We start from the raw sequence: 27,697 nt of genomic DNA, 5'->3' as shown, positions 1-27,697 counted from the left end.
CCCGGCTCTCCGGCGGCAGCGAGTGCCACGTCCCAAGTGCTAAGCTGAGGAGCGGAGCGGGCGGTTGGCTGGGGGCGGGGAACAGCCCGGAGCCGGACCCGGCCACACTGATTGCCCGCCGCCATGGGCTCTTCGCAGAGCGTCGAGATTCCAGGCGGGGGCACGGAAGGCTACCACGTCCTGCGGGTAAGAGCTCCGACGGCGGCCCTCGGAGCGGCGAGCGGGAGGCGGGGCCTGGCCTCTGGGAGGCGGAGGCCCCGACGGGGCCCTTTCCCGAGGCAGCCAGGCCGGACCCCCACGAAGGAGCGGCGACCGCGGCCGCTGCCTTGGCCGAGGCCGGTTCTAGGGGGCACTCGCATTCCGCCTCCCCGGAGCGCCCCGGGCCGGGGTCCCCCGCTTTGGGAGGACAGGCTGGAGCCGGAGACGGAATCCGGCGACTTCGCCGCGGGACAAGCCTGGCACCTTTTCCTCTTCACAGCAATCTCTGTCCCCTCCTCCTTAATTCTTAGCTTCCAAAGTTAGTTAAGGCTTGAGGGCAAAGTCAGCGAAGCGGTGATGGCGAAGGTCTTTTTTGAGTTTTCCGAAAAAAGGAAGCCTGGAACCTGCCAACGAGAGGCGGAGGATGCGACGGCAGGTGTTAATTTACCTCGGCGCTGTCTGAATGCCCGGAAAGGCCAATTAGGCAAAGAAATGGCCTAGAAGTAGGTTTGACTGACTTAAATTTACTTGGATTTGACAGTTTTTCCTCTCTCGTGTCACTCCTGACCTTTCCAGCCCTCTTCCACATTTCCTGGCCGGGGGGACTTCCGCTCAGGGCGTGGAGCTTAAGGTTTAGAGCCGCTGGTATGAAACAGGTAAAAGAGAGAGGAGCATTTAAAAATATAATCCAGGTAAATAAAGGAAAGCAACCTCGGTCACCAGGATGCAGAGAAACATAGTACCTCAGAAGGCATTAGCTAAGCCCCTACTTACGGACAACCTGGGTTGAATAAAGCCTGTGGTCCTTTACTCAAGGAACTAGTCTTTAAAAGTAGCATTGGTGGTTGTGTACTGTGATACCTGCCCACAGAGTGGCCCCAGTCCTAGCGCTATTTCAGGATGCAGTAGAGTGCCGCTGGATACTAGCTCCTCACAGGCAAAGAGCATTTTCATTGAAAGTGAGAAAGGGGCACTTCCTGGTGCTACAGTCACTTTCTGGCTTAGGTCCCATGTTTTAGGTGCAACACACTGTTAAACTAAAGTACCCATATATCTGCGATAGAGCTGTGATCGTCAGGATTATCATGTCCAGGGTTATCACCTTTCTGATCTTAAGGATTATTATGTCCAGTTGTCTCTCCACTGTACTAAACATCTCTCTTGAAGACACAATTTTGGTTGGAAAGGATTTTCCCAGAATATAAAGGGAATGTATAAATAAACCATTATTACCTTCCTTTTCACTTCAGTTAAGCCAACCCCCAAGGACCACAGGGATGGGGGAAAGGGAAGAAGTGTCAGATTCCAGATAGGAAGTGCTAGTTAGTAGCAGCACTTTTCTCTATTATCTGGTTTGATTTTGAGTTCTCTGCTCAGGACTGTTATCAGTATTACCAGCTAATTCTTACAGTGACTGACTGTAGCCATGAATCTTTGGGGATTCGTGATATTTTTGTGATATTTTTGCAATCAGTAAAACACTGTTAATGAATTTAAAAAGTCTCCTAGAAAGCCGTACACATCAAAAGGATTCCAATTCAGTGATTTCTGTTAATGATTTCATTTGCCATAAAACAAGATGAAGTGTATTTTTTTTTATATAGGTCCACCTCAGTAAATAAGTACTCATACATATTCTATTGTTCAGATGTGTTACTAACATATAAATCTGATTTTTTAGAAGCACTAGGGACCTTTGTTTTCAGTCTGCATCTGGAGCATAAATGTTGCAAAAGATGAGATAATTCTTACTTTGTTCGAGTTTTATTAGAGCTTTAAAATAGTAATGAGCATCCAGTTTAGGAGAAATTTTTTTTAATCCTCACTCAAGGACATGCTTAGAAAGAGTAAAGGAGAGAGAAACAAACCGATATGAGAGAAACACTGACTGATCGGTTTCCTTCTCTACTAACCCCCACTGGGAATCGAACTGGCAACCTTTTGGTGTATGGGACCACACTCAACCAACTGAGCCACTCTTACTGGCCAGAGTTTTTTAAATGTATTTGAGTATGTAACCCACACTGTCCCTGATTCTATAATTGGTTTTCTTATCTTTGTTTTCACAGGGGAAACTACTATGTTAAATCTCAACATATAAAAATAACTTCCTTTCATTTGTTACTGCCTAAATGTACAGAGGTCTATTCCACCAGTGGATTACTGAGCTTATAAACCATAGTAAATATGGCAGAATAACCTTGTAATAAAATTGCCAATGTTTAACAAGTTCTAGAATGATTAAATTAGAAGTTTTCATTAATAATCAATTCCCAGGCCATCTTCTTGTTAGTAATAAAAACTTGTATGACTGGGTTTTGAAATACTTATTATAGTGACATCCACATTGACTGCTGTTTTTTTATTGTTTCTTCAGAGTCCCTTCAATTCAGATGGAACTTTACCAGTTTTCCATTTTTCCATATTCATTGTTAGATTCTGCTTTAAAAAAATCTTTTGGGACAACCTTGAAATGTTTCCAAATTTTTTGCGATGAGCAGTATACTTTGCTCTTTATGTTTTATGTATTTATGTATTCATGCACATTTTCATGTTGTGATCCTGTTTTATACCAGACTCCCCATCTTGGAAGTAACCCCCATAGGTAATTTCTTATGTATCCTTTCTACAGTGTGTGATAACACCCTTCCCCCTTTTACTTTATTTTTGTTTCCTTTTTTAACTGTTAGAATCATATGATATAGACTGTTACACACCTTGGTCTTCTCATTTGATAACCCATCTTGGCAGTCTTTCCATCGCAGCACATAGATCTGTCTCTTGTTTCACTTAGCTTCATAGGAATCTGTTGTACCATAGTTTGGTTAAGCAGCACCTTCTGATGTTGAACATTTAATTTTTCTATTCTTTTACTGTTATAAGTACATTTACAACCTTAAATCCTGCCTTTTTATTTCCTTAAAATGTACATTTTCCCAAATTATTGAATTTTAATATTGTCTAATTATATAAACTTCTATCTTCATTTTTAGTAAATTACTACATTGTTTTCTGATAATCAGCATGTATTTATTAGTTATCATTTGGATTAGTTCCAGAAGTATTTTTCCTGGTCTTTTTTTCTTGTCCCTAACATTGTCCATTAGCCATGTTTCACAAAGATTTTGAATGATAGGATATATTTATGTACATTGCAGTCAGAAGTTATCATAAGATGTTGGCTTTCCAGTCTAAATATCCAACAGCTGAGGAATTGTTAAATAAATCAGGGCCTATACACAGTAAGTAGAATTATTTCTATAGAAAATGGAATACCTAAATCATATCTACTATTGTATGGATCTGCTCTTTTAAAATGCCTCAATAATCTATATGAAATGCTACTACATTTCAACTTAGTACTTATCTTAAGAAAGTCAATTCCCAATATTTGATAGTCATAATTTTTTTAATTCTACTAACAGTGTTTCTCAAACTTTTTAAACTCATGCTCTTATTTGAAAAACAAGAATTTCACTATCCCCTTCTCACTCTTCTGAAAACAATGGGTATAAAAGAAACCAGATTATTTAATGTCATTTTCCAAATATAAAGTTATAATTGAAAAAGCTTTACAAGCCCGGTTGGGGTTGCTCAGTGGTTGAGCATCGACCCATGAACCAAGAGGTCCCTGGTTCAGTTCCCAGTCAGGGCACATGCCCAGATTGTAGGCTCAGTCCCTAGTGGGGGGCATGCAGGAGGCAGCAGCTCGATGTTTCTATCTCTCTATCCCTCTCCCTCCCCCTCTAAAATCAATAAAAACATTTTTTTAGAAATAAGAAAAAGCTTTACAAATACATAAAAATTCTGACCTGTTCTCAAAATTAATCTTTTTTAAAAAGGCTGCAAAGTTTAACTAATAAACATTCTTTGAAATTGTTTTTAAATGTAGGAATCAGAATATTTCAGTTTATTAATGCCATGGAATACAATGTATTTGAACCTTAGGATACTTTTAGCTATTGTACCATTGGAAATAAATGATTCCCTTGAACAAATTGGTAGTGTCATGTTGTTTTTGTAGCTTTCATATTTTTGTGATAAAGTGTGTTTCAATATATAGACTGTCACCTCAGTATCCTCATTTGGGGATATCTGCTTTTACTGACCAGAGCCAGAATTTTGGTTCCTGTCTCTGGTCAGTAAGTAGTAGAGCGTACAGCACTGGCTCTAGTGCCTCTGGGTCAGATAGTGACAGGGTTTTTAAATAATTCCTCTGAAATATTCATAGACTTGAACTTCAAATAACTGCTCATATCAGTACATTTATTTTGCTGGCTTTAATAGTCTACTGAAAGGATTATATTAAAATTCTTATTCATAAAGGTTTGATATGTACTTTAGATTCTGTGGATTGCCTTGGGATTTGTGATTATCAAGCAAGATAACTTTTTTTTTTCTTTTTTTCAACAAACATATGTAGAACCCAAGTTGTTACTTTGGAGGACTACACATCTCTCTTGATATTGCAGCATGAGAATGATGATGGGGTGTTTTGTTTTTGTTTTGTTTTTTTGTTTTGTTTTGTGTTGTTTTAAGCACCAATGAGAGATCATTCAAGCACATTATCAGCAATAAAGAACTTTGTCATTTTGTGGACATGAATACATTGAGAAGCTAATCATAGTAGACTACAGGAGACCACTCTTGGCATCACTAGATTCTAGTCTCAGCTCCATCACTTCATTGTGTTTCTTTGGGCAAACCTTTGAACGTCTTTGAGCTTCGTTCTTTTTATCTGAAAAGTGGGGAAGATAGTAGTGCTTCCTCCACCTTTTTTTTCTTTTAACTGAAAACCACATTAGATATTGTATATGAAAATATTTTGGAAAACAATTGTACACATTAAGTGCTTATTAAAACAGCATTGTCCACTCCATTGGTTATCCTGAGTATTAAATGAGATATTCCATATAAAGCACTTAGCATAGGATCTGGAATGTGATAAAGACTCAATGAGTTTTAGCTGATGCCTTTATTAACATTTGCATTATTGTGTCACCCATTGAGAACCACTAGTGTAGTAGCAATACTGGTTAAAATATTCTTGAACCACTAGTGTAATGGCAATACTGGTTAAAATATTCTTGTAAACATTTTAAGTAGTATTTCTATTAAATCAGTCATTCAGTAGCTATTTTTTGTCCATGTATCTAACCCTGTATTTTACTGCTGTTTAAAACACAAGTTTTGGATCAACTCTGACCCATTAATTTTACAAATGTGCCTTCTAATTTTTAAGGATCCTCATTTTTAAGGAATCTTACATCTGTTTTTTATTTTTAAAAAATATATCTTTATTGACTTCGGGGGGGGGAGAGAAACATCAACAATGAGAGATTTGTCATTGATCGCCTGCCTCCTGCACACCCCCAACTGGGGATGGAGCCCGCAACCCCGGACATGTGCCCTGACTGGGAATTGAACTGAAATCTCCTGGATCCTAGGTTGACACTCAACTGCTGAGCCACGCCTGGCCGGGCTGTTTTTTAAAAAGTATGCAAGCCCTGCCAGAATAGTTCAGTTGGTTGAGAGTCATCCTGTGCACCAAAAGGTTGCCATGGTTCTATTCCTGGTCAGGGTACGTACCTGGGTTGTGGGTTCAGTCCCTGGTTGGGACATGTACGATGTCTCTCACATCAGTGTCTCTCTCTGTGTCTCCCTCTCTCCCTTCCTCTCTCTAAGCATGTCCTGGGGTGAGGAATAAATAAGTATGTGAGTACCAGTGTCCTTTTCATTGTTTTGCTAGTGTGACTAAACATATTAATTAAATCTTGTTGGGTTCAATCTACACCGTAAAATCTGTAGGTAACTTAGCAACAGTTAGATTTACTTCATGGTGAGTCATTAAATTTTAGAGACTATGTAGTAGGCCTCCTCACTTTATAGCTAAAGAAAAGTGATTATTGCCCAAGGTCACATAGCAATGGCAATACTGGTTTTCTTTTCCTAAGAAACACCTAACTTGGTATTTGAATAGTATAAAATGAGGTGACAGGTTGTCAGAGGTTTTGATTCTTTTGGAGCAGACTTCACATTCAATATCATTTTACTAGTATACATATCTTTTCTAGGAAGCCGCTATGTAATGATGGGTTTTTATTTCCTTTTAGTTACCATTAGAATTTTATTTCAGATTGCTTCGTATGTTACAAGTTACATCATGGGTTCAGTGTCAAGAGAATGTGCTCTTTGAATTACTTTGGTAGAACATTGAGGAGAATGTTTTATCAGGGAGGCTTGAACTCTTGTAGCCTACTGCAAAATTATTTATCACACATTTGTGTCAAGTCCCAAATTGGGGAAACTGGCGGTTTTCAGATGTGGAAGAGCTCACTGACTCCAAAAGTGCCTTTTTTTGTAACTGAAGGATTTAGAGTTTATTTTTACTACATCACATTTCCAGATCTTTTCCTATCATTTGATTACTTAAGTACACACATATAACTTGAGGCTTTATGTGTATAGTTGAAATGAATCCTCATTTAGGTGTTACTTGGGTTGAATTTATTTTAGTGTTATTTAACATCTCTACTATTTTTTAAAAACAGTACAAAAGTGAGAATGTTGCATGGCCAGTGTGGCTCAGCAGCTAAGCATTGACCTATGATCCAGGAGATCGCAGTTGATTCCAGGTCAGGGCATATGTCCAGGTTGAGGGCTCGATCCCCAGTAGGGGGTATGAAGGAGGCAGCCGATCAATGACTCTCTTTCATCATTGATGTTTCTGTCTATCCCACTCCCTTCCTCTTCCCACTCCCTTCCTCTTTCTGAAATCAATAAAAACTTTTCTTTTTTTACAAAAAAGTAAGAGTGTTAATATTAAATTGAGAGCTAAAGGAAATGATGGTATAGACAGAAAGTCCTTCAGAGGGACTTACCTATCTTTTATGTGTGAAGAAGGAATTGGTGGTGCATTAATAAAAAGGAGACAAAATCCACTGAGTCAGTTTTATGGTAACATCTCCATGGTTAGAAAACTTCAGGAAGATAACTCACATACCAGCCAGAAACTTGGGCAAATGTGTCACCTTATAAAATACCTAGTCTGATAATACCCATGTTCTGAAAGTAACCTTGTGGTTTCCATTGTTATCTTAAGGTAGCAGTTCTGTATTCCTCAGCTGGAAGTATATAAGTAAATGGACCAATGCAGTTGGGAGAATGCTTTCCCCCACCCTCTACTCCACCCGCCCTGTTGTCCCTCTCTCCCTCAAGTCAAGATGTAAAAGAGAGGGGTTCATGCAAAATGACTCAAATCTAGTATAAAGTGCTATTATACTTTTAATCCCAGAAGAAGAGATGGGTGTTTCACTGGAAAGCAACCAGTGAAACTATTAAGTCTGTATACAAATTCAGGCTAAATCTGGTAAAACTTTCTAATGATTCAGGATTAGAAGGTGAAGGGAAAGTCAAAAGCTTAATTCTGCTACTGCATTTATCAAAACTTAACTATTCTGCTATTTTGTTTGGATCTATTACAAATAGTGCTGCTGTGAACATACCGCATATGTGTTTTGGAGAACATGTAAACCCATTTCTATTGGGTATACTAAAGAGTATAGAATATTTGGTCAAAGGTGTGCATATTTTAATATTAATAGATATTGCCAAATAGTTTACTAATTTACATTCCCACCAGCAAGTTTCTGATTGTTCCATATCCTCATTAATACTTAGTATTTCCCATCTTTTTTTATTTTGACCATTCTGATAGGTGTATTGGTATTGCCTTGCAGTTTTCATTTGCATGTCCTTGATGACTATTGAAGTTGAGCACATTTTCATATTTATTGACCACTTCAGTATCCTCTTTTGTTTAGTGTCTGCTAAAACGTTTTCCCCATTTTTCCATTAGATTATCTTTTTTTTAGCAGCTTTATTGAGATACAATTTACATGCTATTAAATCCAACCTCTTAAAGTTTACAGTTCAGTGGGGTTTTTTAGTATATTAACAGAATTGTACAACTATCACTAATATCTAATTCCAGAACTTTTTTATCACCCCAGAAAGAAACTTTGTACCCATTAGCCGCTACTGTCCATCCTCCCTACCCTCAGCCCCTGGCAACCACTAATCTACTTCCTTTTTCTGTGGATTTGCCTTTTCTGGATATTTAAGTGGAACCATGTAATATGTGGGCTTTGGGACTGGCTTCTTTCACTTTGTATAATGTTTTCAAGGTTTATTCATGTTTTAGTGTCTATCAATACTTGGTTCCTTTTTATTGCCAAATAATAAACTTTCCATTCTGTGGGTGTTCCACAATTTGTTAATCCGTTCTTCAGCTGAGGAATATCAGTTGAGTTTCCATTTTCTGACTTTTATGAATAATGCAGCTATGAAATTTGTATACAAGTTTTTAAGGATGTTTTTGTTTCCCTTCGTTATATATCTAGGAGTGGAATTGCTGGGTCATAAAATAACTGTTTAGCATTTTGAGGAACTGCCAAACTTTCCACAGTGGCTATACCATTTTACATTTCTACCATCAATGTAGGAGGGTTCCAGTTTCTCCACGTTATTGTTAACCCTTCTTACTATCTTTTTATGTAGCCATTCTTGTGGATATGAAGTGGTATCTCATTGTGGTTTTCCTGTTTATCTTTCTTAATGATTTGCAGTATTCTAAATTTGTTCTGAATATAGGTCCTTTGTTCAATATGTATTGTATTTTTTTACTCTCTTAATTGTCTTTTGATGAGTAGAAGTTACTACAAATTTAGTTTCAAAACTTTTTTTAGTTTATGATTAGTACTTTGTGTTCCATTTAAGAAGTCTTTTCATACTTGAAGATCTCAGAGATACTCTTTGTTTTTCTCTAATAGCTTTATTGTTTTGCCTTTGATCTTTAGATCTGTCATCCATTTGGAATTGATTTTTTAGAGACATTTAAAAAATTATTTCTCTGATCTTCCTAGCTGGCTAACATTGTATGTGGTTGTTTTTTTTAAATAGGTGAGAGATAATTAATACATGGTTAGGAAAGTAATGTAGTGTCCAGAAATTAGTTGGTTATAAAGATTTACCCTCAGGTGATGATTGCAAAGTTAGGAAGATGAGCTTAAGATTTGTAGGACTCCTATCATATGTCAGAAGACTTAGCTCATCATTTCATAAACTCATTCAGTCGCTACAATATTCTTGTAAAGTAGATGACATTATCCCTTACTTGCAGATGAGAAAACTGAAGCCCATAAAGATAAGTAAGCTTTCTCAATCTCACACTGCTAATAAGTGGGCAGAACCAGGACTCAAAACTAAGGCAGTCTAGCTCTAAAACTCTGTTATCTTTTCACTGTACATTTTTTAAAGTTTTATAAAATCTTATTTAACTTTCAGATTTAACCTTTTCATCTTAAATTTCTATGATATTTGACCCAATAATAAGTGCTAAGTGGCTTACGTAGCCGTGTGTATTTATGTATGTGTATGTATTTAATTAAGATAGGTTTGAAGGAAACATGATAAACCAACAATCAGATCTCATAGGGGACAGAAAGTATTGAAGTGGGAATCTGATGCTTGCTTGCGAGGTTAGATGCCTAAGAGATTCTTATCAACAGATAACATTGCCAGAGAAACTTACCTGTGTGGATGTTTCATTTGCTGTGTTGTGGATCTTATTTTCCATGCTATGAAATGTAGAAAATTTCCTTTAAGTGTATTAGGGTCCAAGAGAGCATTTTCTAGGGCTCCCTCTGCTGGCTTCCTAGCAGCAGTTAAGGTACCTAATTGCCAGAATTGTGCTGGTACTAATATGTAAATAAATTTAGGAAAGAAATTAATTTCATGGTCCATTAGAAACAGAGAGGAGATCGTTGTTCGTAGCAAATGAAAATGGAAAAATAGAGTTTGAGAAATTTTATTTATTTTCAAATTCAAAGTTAGTTATTGAATCTTTTTCGAGTTATGGGGAATAATACTGCTACTGGTATTAAAGACTTTGCATTTCAAACAAATAGTGGTAAAACTTTATACTTGGAGGGTAGCATGAAAGCTGCTGTGTGTGAGATCAACTTTCTAAGTTGGTGATGACATTACAAAAAGCATTGTCTTAAGCCCTTTTTAACTAAAAGGTAAACTTTTGGCAGCCTCAGGAGAGAAGTGTGAAATGGATCAATGGACAAGTTGGCTTCTAGATAAAATAGAATTAGTGAGGATCCTATTAAATGAGAAACTACTCTGAGGGAGCTTCTAGGGCTTATGCTAATTATCTTTTTCACACCTGAAGCATTTTGCACCTAACTGATAGGATCCTAATAGACCCACATTTCACACCTAGTAGATCCCTGACTCTTTTTCCCAGCTAGCTGTGACTTGACCTTCACTTTTCTCCTCACCATAGCTCCCAGCTGCCAAAATTTTCCTTTCAGAGTTGCCATTTGAGGAGAAATCTATCTGCCATTTTGGGTTCTAGACATTTTGCTTGATAATACAGGGTGGGGCAAAGGGTTTACAGTTGTTTGTATGGAAAAGAATACAATAATAAGTAATAACAGAGGAATAAACTCATGTACTCACAACTGTAAACCTACTGTTGCCCATCCTGTATGTAGAATATAATAGCCCCACTTAAGAAAATTTGAGTATACAGAAACTAAAGTATATATTATTTTTATTAGAGGTAACAGTTTTAAATCCCTTTGATAATTTAATTTACGAAGTGATTAAGTCCCACATTTGCAGGGAAATTTGCATAAAGCAAAATCAGTTTTACTAAGTTAAATATTGACATATTATTATAATGGACAACTATTCCTTATTGTGACAAATTGAAAAAATTTAGTTTTACTTCTTCAGAGGTGATGATAGTATAATTTGGCTTTAAATAAAGGTAACATTAATCCAAGAAGTCAGGTATTAGAGGGACATATTTTGGGAACAATCTGGGTTCCATTTTGAAAGCATTAAAATTATTTGTTACTGTGTAAGTAGCTACAGATTTACATTTGGATGAATGTGTGTATCTATTATTTGCATAGCCTCAGAACTGACTATTAGAACTCTTTAGACTGTTAGAGAAAATCAACCTACAAATATCTGCAAACTTTGTTTTCACAGGATAGTTTTTATAGTATTTAATAACATCGAGCAGAATAAAAATTCCTTAAAACATTATGAAAATATTTTAGAGAAATGCAAAGTGGATTGCATTAACTTTTTGCTTTTTTGTCATATTACCACTATTACCAGCTACTAATTTTATGATTTCAGTTTTAGAAAATTTAGTAGTTAGTTTTAATCCATTTCAAAATTGGGATGCTAAATGATTGAGTTGTTGAGAAGCTAAATAATCTTAGTCTTTCATTTAAAGTCCTCTGTAAATCTGGCTCCACTCTTTCCAGCAGCCTTACTGGACTGATAGTTGTAAAAGGTACTTTTGAGTTTAACCTCTACCACTAGCCAGCTATGGGACCATAGGCAAGTCACAAAATGATTTCTTCACCTGTAAAATAAGGGAATTGCACAAAATCTTTTTAAGTGCTTTTAACACTTTTTTTGTGTCATGGAGAAACCCTTTGAGAATCTGATGAAGGCTGCTGAAAACTGCTGATTCATAGAAAATGTTGCATATATGCAGTGTTCCCTGAAGCTACCCACGGACCTCTTCTATTTGAGAAGACTTCTGATTTTCAAAACCTATAATTCTGTATTTCTATCCCACAGCCCCCTGTTGTCTAGCTATACTATATTACCATCCTCATTTTTCAGACTCCTCCTTTTGGGTTTTTCCTCATATCACTTCTTCAACTTTAAGAATTCCTTATCCCCTTGTCTATATTCACCTTTGAAAGTTCTACCTCCTTTGTGAAGCACAATTGAGGGTGTGTGTGTGTGTGTGTGTGTCTGTGTGTCTGTGTGTGTGTCTGTGTGTGTCTGTGTGTGTGTCTGTGTGTGTGTGTGTCTGTGTGTGTCTGTGTGTGTGTGTGTCTGTGTGTCTGTGTGTGTGTCTGTGTGTGTGTCTGTGTGAGAAGCTTCTTTAACTAGAGTTAATCTTTCCCTTAGAACTTTGTACCTACATTTAGCCCTTACTTGTTTGGTCTTGTGCAGTTATTAGAGGGCTGTATGTCCCCTGTCTCCCTTTTCTCTTCTTGCCTGTTGCTCAACAGATTATAAATGTTTTGACATCAGCCGCTATGTTCCTATATTAGTTTTGTAACCGCTATGTTCCTATATTAGTTTTGTAATTGAATTGTTCCTTGCTAGTAATCATGGAATAAATGCTCACTAAATTAATTTGAATTTGCCACTTAGTTGTAATAATTATCTGCTGTGTCATGTGCTAAATGCTGGGAGGATTGCCCTGCATCCCTGCCTCCAAAAAGTAGAAAGTGGTGTGAAATATATTACTCATAGAGGAAAAACCTCATATAGGAGGTGAACTTAAAGAATGGGTAGAATTTAGGAAGGTGTAAGAGTATTTATTTTCTGGGAGAGATGAAGAGAAGTGAGAGAACTAGTGTGTATTTATAATTCCTTAGCAATACAATTGATTTACTTTTACAGAAGGGATAAAATTTTACTTACAATTTTAAGGTAAGCTTTGTAATTTTCATATTGGCATTTTTGTTTTTTACAGGTACAAGAAAATTCCCCAGGACATAGAGCTGGACTGGAGCCATTCTTTGATTTTATTGTTTCTATTAATGGTTCGAGATTGGTAAGTTCAGCTTTTTGTACTTTCATCTATAGTGTTTTGTAATCTTTTGAAAATGGAATTTTTCAGGTTATCTGGGATGGATGTTTATTTATTAGTTACAAACATAAAGTATGTACCAATTTGTAAAAATAATTATGTATTAATAAACATGTGAAAATGTCAAATATAAAATTCTATATCTTACACTCCAGCGATTATTTTAGGGGAATAAAATCACTGGGGACTTTTACTTTATATATTAAATATTTAAATTTTTTAAGCAGAAAGAAGGAATTAAGATGAAAACCTTTGCTTTTTTTTAAAGATGTCAGACTTTTATAGGTTATTGACAAATGCGTTAGTAAAGACTCTCAAATAACTTATCAGTTTTCTTGTATATGTAAGTAATGTTACTAGAACCAGACAGAGAGATGTTCCAAAAGTACAGAATTAAAACCACTTTTTATAAGTTGCTTTCAGTTTACCTATATTAAAGCCCTATAGGAAGGAAATTATATAATTTCAGCAAAGGAAATTCTTATGACAGTGGCTACTTGGTTGGCTTATTTTTTTCACAGCAGTGGTAAGTTTTTATTATCAACATCTATATAATGGCTTTTATTCATTTATGTAATGAAATATTTAACATACTGCTTCCATTTTCTTTTCCTGCCAGTTCCTAAGAAATAAAGTGTATATTTAGGAGTAGAATCCAAAATTAAGTTTCAATGCCAGCAAACGTTTTTAGATTTTAAAACCAAAGTCATACTAGTCCTGTTAGTGATATAACTTCTTATGGAATATTTTATTTTTTTATCACTGAAGCCCTAGATCACTTCAATCTATGTTGGGTTGTAAATTCCATAATCTCTAGTCAGCTATTAGAAAAAAGTCAGAAGTTGTTGCTAACATCAGAGTTGTTCTTAACTTCTTAACATTCTTTTACTTGGAAGAACATTTGAATGTTAATAAAATCTTTGCCCACTGAATGCTTTATGTTGATTGTTAATATTACTCCAGTAGGGCCATAGGATGCTTAAGCTAAGATAGTTAACTTTACATTTTTATTTAAGAAAAATAATTTTATGTGTTCACAGAATAAAGACAATGATACTCTTAAGGATCTACTGAAAGCAAATGTTGAAAAGCCTGTAAAAATGCTTATCTACAGTAGTAAAACACTGGAGCTTCGAGAGACCTCAGTCACACCAAGTAACATGTGGGGTGGCCAGGGCTTGTTGGGAGTGAGCATTCGTTTCTGCAGCTTTGATGGGGCAAATGAAAACGTTTGGCATGTGTTGGTAGGTATCAACTGTAAGCTGTTACTTACAGTTTAAGAAACTGTAGAAAGGTGTTCTAATAGTGGTCATCTCCAGTTTTAGGTTATAGGGTCATTATATTATTAGATTACTTTCAGTTCTTGAAAATCAGAATTCATTGCTGTTAAAATATGGATTATTTTTTAAAATGCATGAGGAAGAGAAATATAGATGCCTGAGAACTGTTTTTCTAATGATTTATCCATTATGAGAAATATTAAAGCAGATAGCTACAGGAATATTTTAAACATTTATTAAAGATTATGTGACATTATCCCTAACAAGACAATTACAAATATAGGGGCTTTTAATCACTATAATTAAGGATTGTGAACTATAAAATTTGAAAGATTATTTTATGTACATTAATTTTGGGGTGTGTTTTTGTGTCATCGCAGGAAGTAGAATCAAATTCTCCCGCAGCACTGGCAGGTCTTAGACCTCACAGTGATTATATCATTGGAGCAGATTCTGTCATGAATGAGGTAATTAGTGTGTTTATTAATAATAAAAATTATGTAACATTTTCTTATTAATGTTTAAGTTCAGAAGTACATTTGCATACTTTGCATTTAGAGTTGAAATTTTAGGTCTTTGCTGGTCAAGTTAGCTTTATGCCAGGGTGTTATATAGAACATCTGGGAGGTGTCTTATTAAGTATAGCTGTGGGGAAAAACACTGTGTAGCAGTTGCACAGATTTTGTGTATGGCATACAGAAACCTCTTATGTACCTCAAGACTAAATCAATCTTCATTTTGGTTATTGATTTCACTTTCTCTTCCTCTTTTTAAGGTAACAAAATTGGTTCAGCTGTATTAGTCAGATCCTTTTTCTGTTAGCTAATGAAAGTACACATTGTTAAATCAAAAATGAGAGAAAAATAAGGTGCCCAGATAACCAGTCTTAATCATAGAGAACAAAAACAGAATATGTAGAATTTTTGTGTAGGAGTTTTACTAAAATTGCTTACTAGGTCTTATGGAACTGGACATAAGGCCATGCACATAGTAAATAGGTAATAAATTAAACCTTGTTTGAGTATCAGTTTTAAGAAGTGATTTTTATGTCTGGGGCAGGGCCCACAGTCTGTATTTGTGTGTGTTTTGTTTTTTTATACTCGCCTGAGGATATGTTTATTGATTTTAGGTAGAGAGGAAAGGAGAGAGAGAGAAAGACATCAGTGTGAGAAACGTTAATCAGTTGCCCCCTGTATGCACCCTGACCTGGGATTGAACCAGAAACCTAGGTATGTACCCTGACCCGGGAATCCAACCCACAACCTTTTGGTGTACAGGACGGTGCTTCAACCAACTGAGCCACTGGGCAGGGCTGTGTGTATCTGTGTGTTTTTAAGTTTCCAGATTCTTGCCCGGCCGGGCGTGGCTCAGCGGTTGGGATCCAGGCGATCCGGGTTCGATTCCCGGTCAGGACACATGCCCAGGTTGTGGGCTCGATCTGTGGCTCTCTCATCACTGATGTTTCTATCTCTCTCTCTCCCTCTCCTTTCCTCTCTCTGAAATCAATAAAGATATATTAAAAAAAAAAAAAAAGTTTCCAGATTCTGATATTAGCCAGGTTTGAGACCCACTGTTCTAAAGTTCTATAGCATAAAAATATTTTTTTCTATGATGCTTTTGCAGTCTGAAGATCTGTTCAGTCTTATTGAAACACACGAAGCAAAACCATTGAAACTATATGTGTATAATACAGACACTGATAACTGTCGAGAAGTGATTATTACACCAAATTCTGCATGGGGTGGAGAAGGCAGGTAAGATCATTTTTAGACTAAGTTATGACTGCTTAAACTTAGATGTGTTGTAAAAATTGATTGTTTTTATTTTGAAACAAGTTGTCGGTTTATTGTAAGACTTCTCTTGAGAAAAGGAAAGTGTTAACCTGGAATTTGAACCCAGTAATTCATTTTATTAAAGCACAAATTTAGGAAGACTGGTGTATATACTATATAGTCCTTTTCTTTACTGGCCTAAGAGCTAACAGCTTTTTTGATTGTTTGTTTTGTTTTGTTGTTTTAATAAAATAGTTCATTTTTATTTTATTTTCCTAATTCCCCTCTCCAACAATGGGACAATACAGTATAATTTTCTCTAGCTGCTGGGGAAATTCCTTAGACTTTGTGGAAACAGGTGGCTTTCAGAAATAGACGGGCTTATTTCAACCAAGAGTTAGACAAAATTGCAATAACCATAAAGTGCATTTAGAAAGAGGATCAAGCCAGTCAGGTAAACAGATTTTATAAAATCACTTTTCTTGGACTGTTTATCGAGTCAGTTCCCCAGTTTCAAAAAGCTAAACCAAAGCAAAGTATGCTGATTTACATTGACCCTTTAGGTCTTTTAGCTGTTGTTTAAATTGTACAAATTTTTCACTGTTTTGAAAGTCCTAAGAGCCCTTTTTAATTTGAGGAATTATTGAGCATAAGTCATTATTATAGGAAAGCCTACAATTTGGAAACTTCCAAGTGTTCTGTAAAAGTTCTGGCATTTGCTGGGAAAGGGATGACTTAGTTATGCAGGCAAGAAAATTCTCTATTTGCTCACAATACCTTTACCCACACTATCTGAGGTTCTACAGCTTAACATAAGTTGCCACCAGAATGCTAAGTTGTTGCAATCTGAGAAAATGAGATAGAGGTATCATTTTAAGAACCTGGCCTGTCTGAGGCAATACTTGATCAAGTTATCATTGTCCATTGTCCAGGTTTATAACTACAGAAATACGATCTCAAGACATTCAAAGTCAGCTAATTTCAGAAGGACTGCCGCATATAAGCTAAATTTGCAAAGAAGCTGCTGTATTTATTAGAATGACAAATTTTCAGTTTTGAAAAGAAACTCATAGTTTCTCCAGTTAGAACACTCGGGTCAGATTAGTACCACAGGAGTGTTTGGTGAGCATGGAATCAACATGCAAGGAAGAGGTTCTGCAGATAGTGAAGTCATCACTAGTTCTTTAATTTTTAATTACACTGCTACATTCCTGTTCTTGGAGCCCTTCTTTTCTATTCCTTTCCTTAGGAAGACGTTTTTCCTTTTGACATGGTTTAGTACCATTGATGAGCCATTGCTCTAGACAGGTCCATACAGACCATTTTTCTGAGTCTACTCTCATTTGGCATGTTGTCTGCTTCTGGTTTTTATTCCTTCCTCTGAGGCTGACCACATTTCATTCATTACAGCATATTTTTCTTAGTTTCATTCTTGGGCTAGCTTTAAGTTTGCAGAAGGTCTAAGTGTTGCCTTAAGTGCCTCTCTACCACCACTTAGTTATTTTGATTAAGAAGCACCTTGTTTTAAAATGCAGCTACCTGTGAAAGTCTATCATTGATCAGTATTGATTAATCTTACTTCCTTCAAATTTATCTGAGATCCAGTTCAGTAAGAATTGTAGTTTTGATGGTAGAAGGGAGGAAAAGTGAGAGAAGAAAGAAAAGTAATTTTGTAATGTGAGGCATCATTGTGAAATCAGATTTGGATAAGGAACAGCTGAAGTTGGACACTGCCTGGGGTCCCAGCCTTTGTTGGTGGTAGTACACATGGAAATAATAAATGCCTTGGCAGGGGAGAGGCACAGATATATCTCCATGGCCTACTCAGAAAGTATCAAGTAGTTTTGGAAATAAAAACAATCATGATAGAAACATAGTTGGAACCTGATTGTGATGGGCCTTAAGTACTATGCTCAGGAATTTTCATATACTTTGGGCAGTGGGACTATGATATTGTATCAGTGGGGATCCTTGGTTCCAAACAGTAGAAACCAACTGTCATTGTTGTAAGCAGATGTGAGTTTATTGCTGTGTAATCACTCATATATAATCAGAGAAACAGTTTAAAGAATTAGACTTGGAAAGGACAGGACTCAGAACACCTCTAGGGATTTAGAGAGGAAGGACTAATTGGCAATTTCATCAGTATTCTACTGAAGGGATGAGCTGTTTTTGGTTTTCGGTCACTCCCAAGATTTGTAGCCATGGGCAAAAGAGGTGGATTGGCCTGGCTTTGGTCATTGGCCGATCCTTGGTTTGGGCAGAAGAGGCCTTCTGATTGATAGTCATGCCAGTTGCACACCACGGCAGAGAAATAATTCTCCAAAGGGAAAAAGGAAAAAGAAATATTGGGAGGCCAACAGACTATGGAAAGAAACTGTTTGATCATATCATTAAAAAGATGGCCTCAGGTGACAGTAGGAGGAAGAATTAGAAGGAATCTGGGTTAATTTGGATTGATTTGTGTCCGGTTCTAAAATAGAACTATGAGGTGTGTAAATGACATCATCATTACAGAAGTGCTTGGAGCTCTTCCATGGAAAGACTATGTCATTCATTCAGCAAATAATTATAAAATATCTGCCATGTATCAGGAACTGTTCAAGGCATTAAACAAAACAAGGACTCTGCCCTCAAGAACCTTAACATTTTATTAGGGAAGACAGAAAATAAATAAGTATGCAGTGTGTTAGATGGTGATAAATACTTAAAGAAAAATAAAGGAGAGTGAGGATAATGTCCATGGTGGCGAAAAGGGTGCTGTTTCATAAAAGGGTGGTCAGAGGAGGCGTCTCTTCTGATAAGATGACATTATGTAAAAGAATGGAAATTGGGTTTTATATTTCAAAACCTCAATGAAATGCAAGCTATGACTAATAGTAACTTTAAAAAATATATATTTTCATAGCCTAGGGTGTGGCATTGGATATGGTTATTTGCATCGAATACCTACACGCCCCTTTGAAGAAGGAAAGAAAATTTCTCTTCCAGGACAGATGACTGGTACACCTATTACTCCTCTTAAAGATGGGTTTACGGAGGTAAGATAGCTTTACTACCTGATTATATCATAAAGTTTCCACCAAAATGAGTTGAATGTTGATGTGTGGGATGGTAGTACTAATTGAGATAGGGCAGATGGTGAGTGAAGTATTGACCATGTTGAATTTGAATATCTATTTGGATACCCTACATGTCTGGATTTTTAGAAAGAGGACAAGGCTAGAGATACAGATTTGGGAATCATCAGCGAAGAGGGGATAATTTAACCCAATGAGCATTGATAAAAATTGTCAAGGGATTGGCCCTGGGTGGGTCAAAGGATTGAGGTCAGAATCTTAAACATTTCTAGTATTTAAATGGATGGGCAGAGAAAGGGGACCCAGCAAAGGAAGCTCAGGAGAAGTCCAAGGGGAGAACAAAGCTTCAAGAAAAAGGGAGGTGGAGGGTGAATGGTGAATGATAAAGTGATGATAGCTGGTGCTTACTACTTCAAGAAACTTGACTGGGAAAGCAAAGAATGCTAAATGTGTGGGGACTGTTATAGGATCAAAATGAAGCTTTTTAAGGAATAGGAGATATTTGCACAGGACTAAAGGCTTTTAAAATGTTTCCTAAGGAGGCCTCACAGGACGGTTAACTCTTTTCTACATGACTAAATCAAAGCCAAACATCCGAAAAGAAAAAGCTACAGTTGTAAAGAAAGGGCTGCTACTAGCACTGTCATTTTATGGTACACAGTTTGACCATCCCTGATTCTAGAGCAAGTGAAGAGGACCTATGAAGAAGTATAACCTCTGCTCCCACATCATCCCACCATTGTCTCATGGCCAGAGCCAGCATAGTTATATGTTCAGACTCCTATGACTTATCTGCTGCCCCTAACCAGATTGGCCTCTGTGGGCAGTCAGAAGACCAGAGGGTGAAATGGCAGCTAGAGAAAAGGGCCATTGTGTAAGTTGTGTTGAAGTATGCCAGAGGGCGGTAGAGCTGGCAGAAATTAGAGTATTCAGAGGTGAAACCACCCATCCACCCACCTGTATAGAATCCATATAGACTCACTCATTTTCTCTTGTTGGAAGGTAGAGATCTCGCTGCCACGTTCATTCATTGATGAGAAAAGATAAGATGGACTTATGAGGTTAGACATCTTGAGAAACTTCTAAGGAATTTATCATGGTATCAAGACTTCCAGCTGATTTCTTCCATGAGCAATGATAGTTAACTGGCTGAGAATTCCGAGAAGAAGAAAGCAGTGGCTTTATAAGGGTTGAGTAAAGTGATTTGGGGATGGACAGGAAGGAGGAGTAGAATTTCCTCCTAGTGTGGAAGTAGCTAGAACAGTGTGTGTGACAGGATAGGTGCCATGTATTGAGGGACTGGAAGTGACAGAATGGGGAGATGTTCATAGTGCATGGTCCTTGGCATGTATCAACATTAGGAAGGAGTGTCTGAAGGCGGAAGTGCCAGGTGAAAACTTTTGACATTATATGATCAAAAAATCTGTAGGACCGATGATAGTCAATATTTATATTTTCTTGTAAGTAAATGAGTCTTTCTTTCTTTCTTTTTTTGGAAGGTCCAGCTGTCCTCAGTTAATCCCCCGTCTTTGTCACCGCCAGGAACTACAGAAATTGAACAGGGTCTGTCTGGACTTTCTATTAGCTCAACTGCACCAGCTGTCAGTAATGTTCTCAGCACAGGTATACAGAAAAATGTACTCTGTTTTTCAGACTACTTTGTTTTACATGATACTCTTTTCTTTCTCAAGCTATACAGTTGAAAAATCAATACCAGTATACTTTGCAAACTGTAAATATGCTCCGCATTGACAGGCCCTACCTCTGAAAGTTAGTACTAAATTACCATGCACTTTACACACAGGGCCAGCATTTAAACCTCTTCTCAACATATTTCACTTTGGCTTTCTCTTAATATTATATTGTACAAGTTGTAGAGTCAGGACTCTACCTTTAAATTCTGTTTAATTGCTCTGTGTACTCAACAGATGTTTGCATATCCACTAGGCAATAGACACTGGGGATACAAAAGTGAGCAAGATCCTGTGTATTCCTTTCCTAGGGGCTCAGTCTTGCTCAGGAAACATGTCTACTTTTCTTTATTCCTTGTTCTACCTAATACATACAGTCCCTATTTGTTTTAGGTGTTTTTTTTAACAGCTTTATCAAGATCTAATTCACATACCATACAATTCACCCATTTAAAGTATACAGTTCAGTGGGGTTTTTTAGTATATTTGCAGAGTTGTGTAACCATCACCTCAGTCAATTTTAGAACATTTTATTACCCCAAAAGAAACCCTGTGCCCATTATCAGTCACTCCTTATTTTTCCCCAACACCCCAGGCCTAGGCAATTACTGATCTACTTTCTATGGATTTGCCTAATCTAGGCCTTTTGTATAATATGTGTAGCCTTCTGTGACTGACTTCTTTCACTTCAAATAATGTTTTCAAAGTTCATGTCATAGCATATATTAATACTTCATTCCTTTGTATGGCTAAATAGTGTCCCTTTGGTTGAATATTCCACATTTTGTTTATCTATTCATTAGTTGAGGGACTTTTTGAATTGTTTCTACTTTTTGTCTATTATTAATAGTGCTGTTATGAACATTTGCGTTCAAGTTTTTTGTGGACATGTGTTACCATTTTTCTTAATTATATACCTAGGAGTGGAATTGCTTGGTCACATGATATAGTTCTTAACTTGGTATATTGGTAGAGTTTATTTTTCTCTTTCTTTTTTTTAAATCTGTTTTCTGGTTTCTTCCTTCATAATACACCTAGAGTATATTATGTACACAAATATTGAGTAAGTGAATTAAATACTGACATGGTTTAGTTTTATTTCATTAACACCTTTTATTCTTAAGTCTTTTTAATATTTATATTCAGAATTTGCTTATATGCTACTTTGTTCTGGAATGGACTTAAAACACCCACTAAGATACACTTATGGTCAACAGCATAATCTCGAGTTGGTCCCATAGGTTCAAATCCCAGCTCTTTTCAGAGTCTTTGTTTTATTTCCCAAAGATGTTTTTTTAAGATGAAATTTTTAATTTTAATTTTTTATAATTAAAATTTTTTGGCATATTCAGAAGTGGGTAGAGTAGTATAATGAATCCCCACTATCCAGCTTCATTGGTTATCAATATGATGACATACCTCCCCACCCCCCCTTTGTTAAATTTTTCCCAGCTTTTTTGAGCTGTAATGTGCATACCATAAAATTAACTCACTGTAAGTATACAATTTAAGGGCTTTCAGTAAATTTATGGAGTTGTACAGCCATCACCACAATCTAGTTTCAGAACATTTCCTAGGTTACATTAAATATTAATGTAATCAGTATAAAATCTTAGATACATTTGGAAGGGATTTTAAAGTTTGTTTCATTAAAGTAGTGTTTGAGTCCTTTTTATATTATGATTTTTTTTCTTATATCCCATCAGATGTCCCTCTAGTTTATTTCTGAATAGACTTAGTAAAGGTGGGTTGGGGTTCTTCTCAAGGCAGCTGTGGCCTTTTTGGTATCCCTCCACACACACACACTCTTCCTGAGCCCCCTTTTTGCTCAGTTTTTCAGCAGAGAACTTACACCACTTTACATGCTGTGTATTTTGCTTGTATGATATTTGTCTCCCTTCCTTTTCTGGACTTCATTAGAATGTAAATTTCCTGAAAGTAGTGATCCCTATTTTTTTCATGCTTTAAAGTGCCTCAGGGTCTAGAACAATGTCTAACATATAACAGGTGCCCCTCAAAAACTTGAGTGAATGAACACACCAACCAACCATCCAACAACCCCTTTAAGAGTCTGATAAAAGTAAAGAATCCTCCTCTACTTTTGTATGCCTCCAATTTCTGCAGTAAAGTAAAATCCTAAATAAATAAATTTCTGAAGATGGTTGCTTCATACTTTTAGGCACAATTCATTTCTGCTACTGTATTTAAGCAGATCTCTATAAGACAAAATCTAGAATCCATGTGCAATATTACTATTGTTTTGACATCAGCAAAACCTCCCACATGTATAGGTGGTAAACATTAGTAGATAATCTTTATTAGGCAGTACATTAACAGTACTCCCGTCCTTTTGGCCCAGGTTCTGTTAACAGTTATTAGGGGCCATGGGCAGAGTAGATAGGCCAGCTGTGAAACCCGGTGACACAGCCAAAAACCAACTAAATGAAGTCCCACTGAATGAAGACCTGGCCACTGAGGCAGGGAGGAGGACAGAAGAATGTCTGAATATAGTCTATTCTTTGTCAACTGAATTTGTTAACACATTTTTAAAAGATTGTGCTTTTATTTTAGGTGTACCAACAGTACCATTATTGCCACCACAAGTAAACCAGTCCCTCACTTCTGTGCCATCAATGAGTCCAGCTACTACGTTACCAGGTAAGCAGCAGGAGACTAGAGATGTGTGTAATAAGAGCATTACTAACACTTTACATCATCATATACAATGAAAAAAATCTTACAGCTATGTGGTAACTTTTTATGTCTTTTAATCTCATTTTACCTCTCTGACTTTGTGATGGGAGCAGGAGGCAACTAGCTGTTAGTCTCTAGCTAGTTAGCTGCTGAGCCTTGCGCTCCTTACCCCCAGCCAACTCACCCCCCCCACACACACACACACGCCCCTTGCAGCAGGAGGCAGGAATAAGGAATATGCGCAAGTTGCCTGCGTCAGCGCTTCCTTCATTGGGCTTTCTCGTTGATGTGAATGCGCACTGTGCCCTGGAAGAGAGCTCTCCTTATCTGCCTCTTTAGTAGCTCAAACATTAGATTCAGTTTTGGTTTATTTCCCTTACTGTTCCCAGTGAAGGCCTGCAAATAACAAGTACTATTTCACTGATCCAATGTATTTGCATTGTGACGGTCCTACGTGTATGGATAAAGATGTTACACAGACATTAAGCCATTATTAACCTATTAACCAAGTGTATATACACACAAACAGAATGATAAAGCAAGTGTGATAAAATGTTAATAGCATTTGGGGAATTTGAGTGAAAGGTATATATGGGGATTTTTTTTTTTCCCCTCACCCAAGGATATTTTTTTCCATTGCTTTTCAGAGAGAGTGGAAGGGGGGAGAGAGAGAAAGAGAAAGGGAAACATCGATGTGAGAGAGACACATCGATTGGTTGCCTCCTGCGCACACCTCGACTGGGGCCGGGATTGAGCCTGCAACCAAGGTACGACATGCCTTTGGCTGGAATCGAATCCGGGACCCTTCAGTCCTCGGGCCGATGCTGTAACCACTGAGCAAAGCCAGCCAGGATGGGGATTCTTTATATCAACTGCTTTTTGTAACTCTAAATCTGAAATTATTTCATAGTTTAAAAAAGAAAAAAAAGCCAGAGAGACTGTAAACCTCAACCACAAAGAAAACTTCCGTTCCATTTTACTACCATTCTTGCTGGGATAAATCAGCCCTTTCTCCAGATACTCAGGCCTCATCATTCTGGCTCTCGGGTTTAGAAGTATTCATATTTGTTTTAACCCTTACACGCTTAGCCATCTAATCACTTAGACATAGAAAGACACTTTACTTCAGTGAGATTTTGTTGTTGTGATACAAAACTGCCACATAATAAGCAGACTTCGGTTTTCTCACTTCAACACACAAAGATTCAATGTTTTCCCCAGGGGAACTGGTTTACCTTTTGTCCTCGCCTTCAGGTCTGATGCCTTTACCAGCAGGACTACCTAACCTGCCCCCCCTTCCCAACCTCAACCTCCCCACACCACACGTCATGCCCGGAGTCAGCCTTCCAGAACTCATGAACCCAGGTATGTTGCCCTTCTTGCCTTCCTAGGACTCTGTCTAAAAAAATGCTTTACCCAGGAAAGCCAATCCTCTATTTCATTTTTTTCTGGAAAAGGCAGATCAGTTTAGTAAATTTCTACTGCTTCAAATAAACGTTAATCTTTTTTTTATTTAAAAAGCTTTTTAAAAAAAGAGGAAAACGTGTCTTTGTAATTCTCTGCCTGGCTACCTCTCTTCCTCCTTTCTCCTCTCCCTGCACCCTGACAGCTCACGCACCATAAAGGCCAGTTGTAGAAATAAAGAACAGCTGTGTGGCATCATGCTGCTGTAACAAAATTGGATGGAAGGTGTACAGTTTGCCCAATGGAGGTGAATGAACATCCTGTGATTCCCCTTGTGTTTGGAGCGGCTGCCACTGGTGGTGCCTATCTTGCATAGCCCAGGCCCAGAAACAGACCGTGAAACTATTGCCCTTGCTCAGCTGGCTGGCTTGTTATTTAATAAATACTTGTTATTTAATATTCTTCATTATTAACAAATGTTTTTATAATAAAAGCTGTGAGATATTTTAGCTGCAAATAGTTAACAGCAGATATTCAGTGTTTACACTCAGATTTTATGCACTGATGAAAATGAAGCAGCAGGGTATCCCACAAGTCTGCTCTTCCAGTTGATGGTCACCTGGGTTACCTTTGACTTTGAGATGGCCACATGTCAGGGCTGACTTCTCATTGCTGTAAACGCTAATGCTTGCTCTCTTAGTGCTGCCTTTGTCTTGTCTTCTGTGCCCTGGGTTCTTAGCTTTTTCCTCTGCCCTTTCCCCAAATTGACCAGCCCAGTGGTTGCCCTGAACCTGTTGTACAACCTGCCTTTCTTTTGTTTCTTAAAAAAGTAAAACTCTTTTTCCTTCATTGTGCATTTTTAAATCATCACAATAAACCCACCAAGTATAAATAGTTATCCATCAATCTTGGGGCTTGAGCAGAGGCTGGGTACTTAAGGTGAGGCTAACGCAGGGGCTCCACTGCAAGCCCCTCCCTCCATACCTTTCCCAGAGGGCTGGTTTCTGTGTCTCTTCCTGTTGTCTGCAGCTCGCTTGCAGCTTCCTGGGGGAGTGGGATTCTCCTGTCTGGCACTCAGTGTAACTATTTTCTGCTGGGTGGGCTGCTGTTTGTCCCCACTGGGAGAGTCATTTCTTCCCTGAGCTGGGCTGAGTCACAGGGAGCCTAGGTATCTAGGAGTCTAGAAGCCGGGAGCCTTTCCCCCTAGCCAGCTGGTCTTACAGTGAATATAGGATGGGGCAACATTAGGTTTACAGTTGTGAGTATGTGAAACACAGAGTTCACTCTTATATTATTATTTATTAATTGTATTATTTTCCATACAAACAACCGTAACCCTACTTTTGCCCCACCCTGCATTTAACTCTGTCCTGGCCTCCAGCTGAAGATAAGCGGAGGTTGTGATTTGTGTTGTTTCTCCTTGGCTTCAATTTCCTTAGTGAAATGCAAATAAAAGTAGTCATATGATGATGACTGGTGGGAGGATGTATGATCTGTGCCATTTTTGTTCTAGGTTTGCCACCTCTACCTTCCTTGTCTTCCCGAAACTTACCTGGCATTGCAGCTCTCCCCTTGCCATCCGAGTTCCTCCCATCATTCCCTTTGGTTCCAGAGGTGTCTTCTGCAGCAGGCTCAGGGGAGCTGCTGTCCTCCCTCGCACCCACCAGCAGCCCACCTTCCGACCCTGTCACAACCACTGCAAGGCCAGACGCTGCCTCAGCACTCACTCTGGATATGACCCTCCCAACTTCCAAGGCCCCCATCACTGTTGAGGACAGAGTCAGCGAATCCGCCCCAGCCAGTGAGAAGCCTGTTTCTGCCGTAATGGATGCAAATGCCTCTGAGTCACCTTAACTTCGAACCATCTTTGGAGTTGGCACAGTGTGCTGATTTAACCACAGAAACGAGTCTGGAAACGCAAACTATCACTAATTTCATGCTAGTTTGTACCGTATCTGTAGGCATCCTGTAAATAATTCTAAGGGGAAAGCTAAGCAAGAGGATCTGGGATTGTATCCTGCCAAATCAGGGTGGGTTTATGGGCTGGGAAGGGAAATGTCAGAAAGTGCTTGTATTTTAAACCAACCAAAAAGAATTGTAAGGGTGGCTTGCTGCCAGGTTTCCACTGCCATTCTTGAGGGTGTGCATCTTTGGGAAAGGTGGTGACGGGGTGTCTACTAGTGTCCCTGTCCCCCTGCTGCTCCTTTGTAAGAAAATGAAACATTTTATGCCTAATACTCACATGCAACATTTCTTGTAGTTGTAAATCATTTGCAAAAATGCAGACCAAGTCACTAAACCTTGAAAGGAAAAGATATTTTACTTTTGGTCCCCGTGAGTCACGTCTCTGTTAAGGTTTACACAAAAATTCCAACTAAAGATGTTTGTTAAAGTTACACAATGTGCACTATTAATTAATTGAACATCTTTTTATTCAGCCTATACACAGATCCTTGTGTTGAGCTCTCAAAATTACTCAGACAACATTTTGTAACTGCTGCTGTTGCTTTATACGTCCAACCATAAAATACATTTAAAAAGAAATAAAGGAGGTGTTGGTGTTGCACAGTTTTAAACCAGAAGGTGGCACTTTGTGGCAACTTCAGATACTATAGCTATATTGAGAAAGCATAGATATAGCAATAAATTACAGAAATTTGGCTTTTCTTCTTGTACATTTAAATTACAGGTCCTAACTGCCACATGTGCACGCGTTACTCCAGTATGTCTCACATCTTTAATGTAATTTTTCATGTCTTAATGTTTGCTTTCTCCTAAGTTTTCTAAGAGATGATAAGTTAAGTGGAACTGATTTATTGAATGAAATTAAATGCATATTATATCTCTGTTTTTTAAATAAGACAAAAGAAGTTCA

At 37.7% G+C, this 27,697-nt stretch overlaps 1 protein-coding gene across 1 annotated transcript; it reads left to right on the top strand.

The window, feature by feature from the left end:
- On the top strand, window positions 1-27,697 carry GORASP2 (golgi reassembly stacking protein 2). Its single transcript, XM_016203140.2, has 10 exons — window positions 1-186; window positions 12,785-12,865; window positions 13,942-14,145; window positions 14,562-14,648; window positions 15,805-15,935; window positions 18,862-18,994; window positions 20,533-20,656; window positions 23,296-23,382; window positions 24,673-24,783; window positions 26,336-27,697. Exons 1-10 carry the CDS (start codon window positions 124-126, stop codon window positions 26,674-26,676), a joined length of 1,362 nt encoding a protein of 453 aa, XP_016058626.1. The 5' UTR covers window positions 1-123; the 3' UTR covers window positions 26,677-27,697.

This window comes from Miniopterus natalensis, chromosome 8 (genome assembly GCF_054644295.1).
Source record: "Miniopterus natalensis isolate mMinNat1 chromosome 8, mMinNat1.hap1, whole genome shotgun sequence".
Lineage (NCBI taxonomy): Eukaryota > Metazoa > Chordata > Mammalia > Chiroptera > Miniopteridae > Miniopterus > Miniopterus natalensis.
This window is presented reverse-complemented; position numbering and strand designations above follow the sequence as displayed.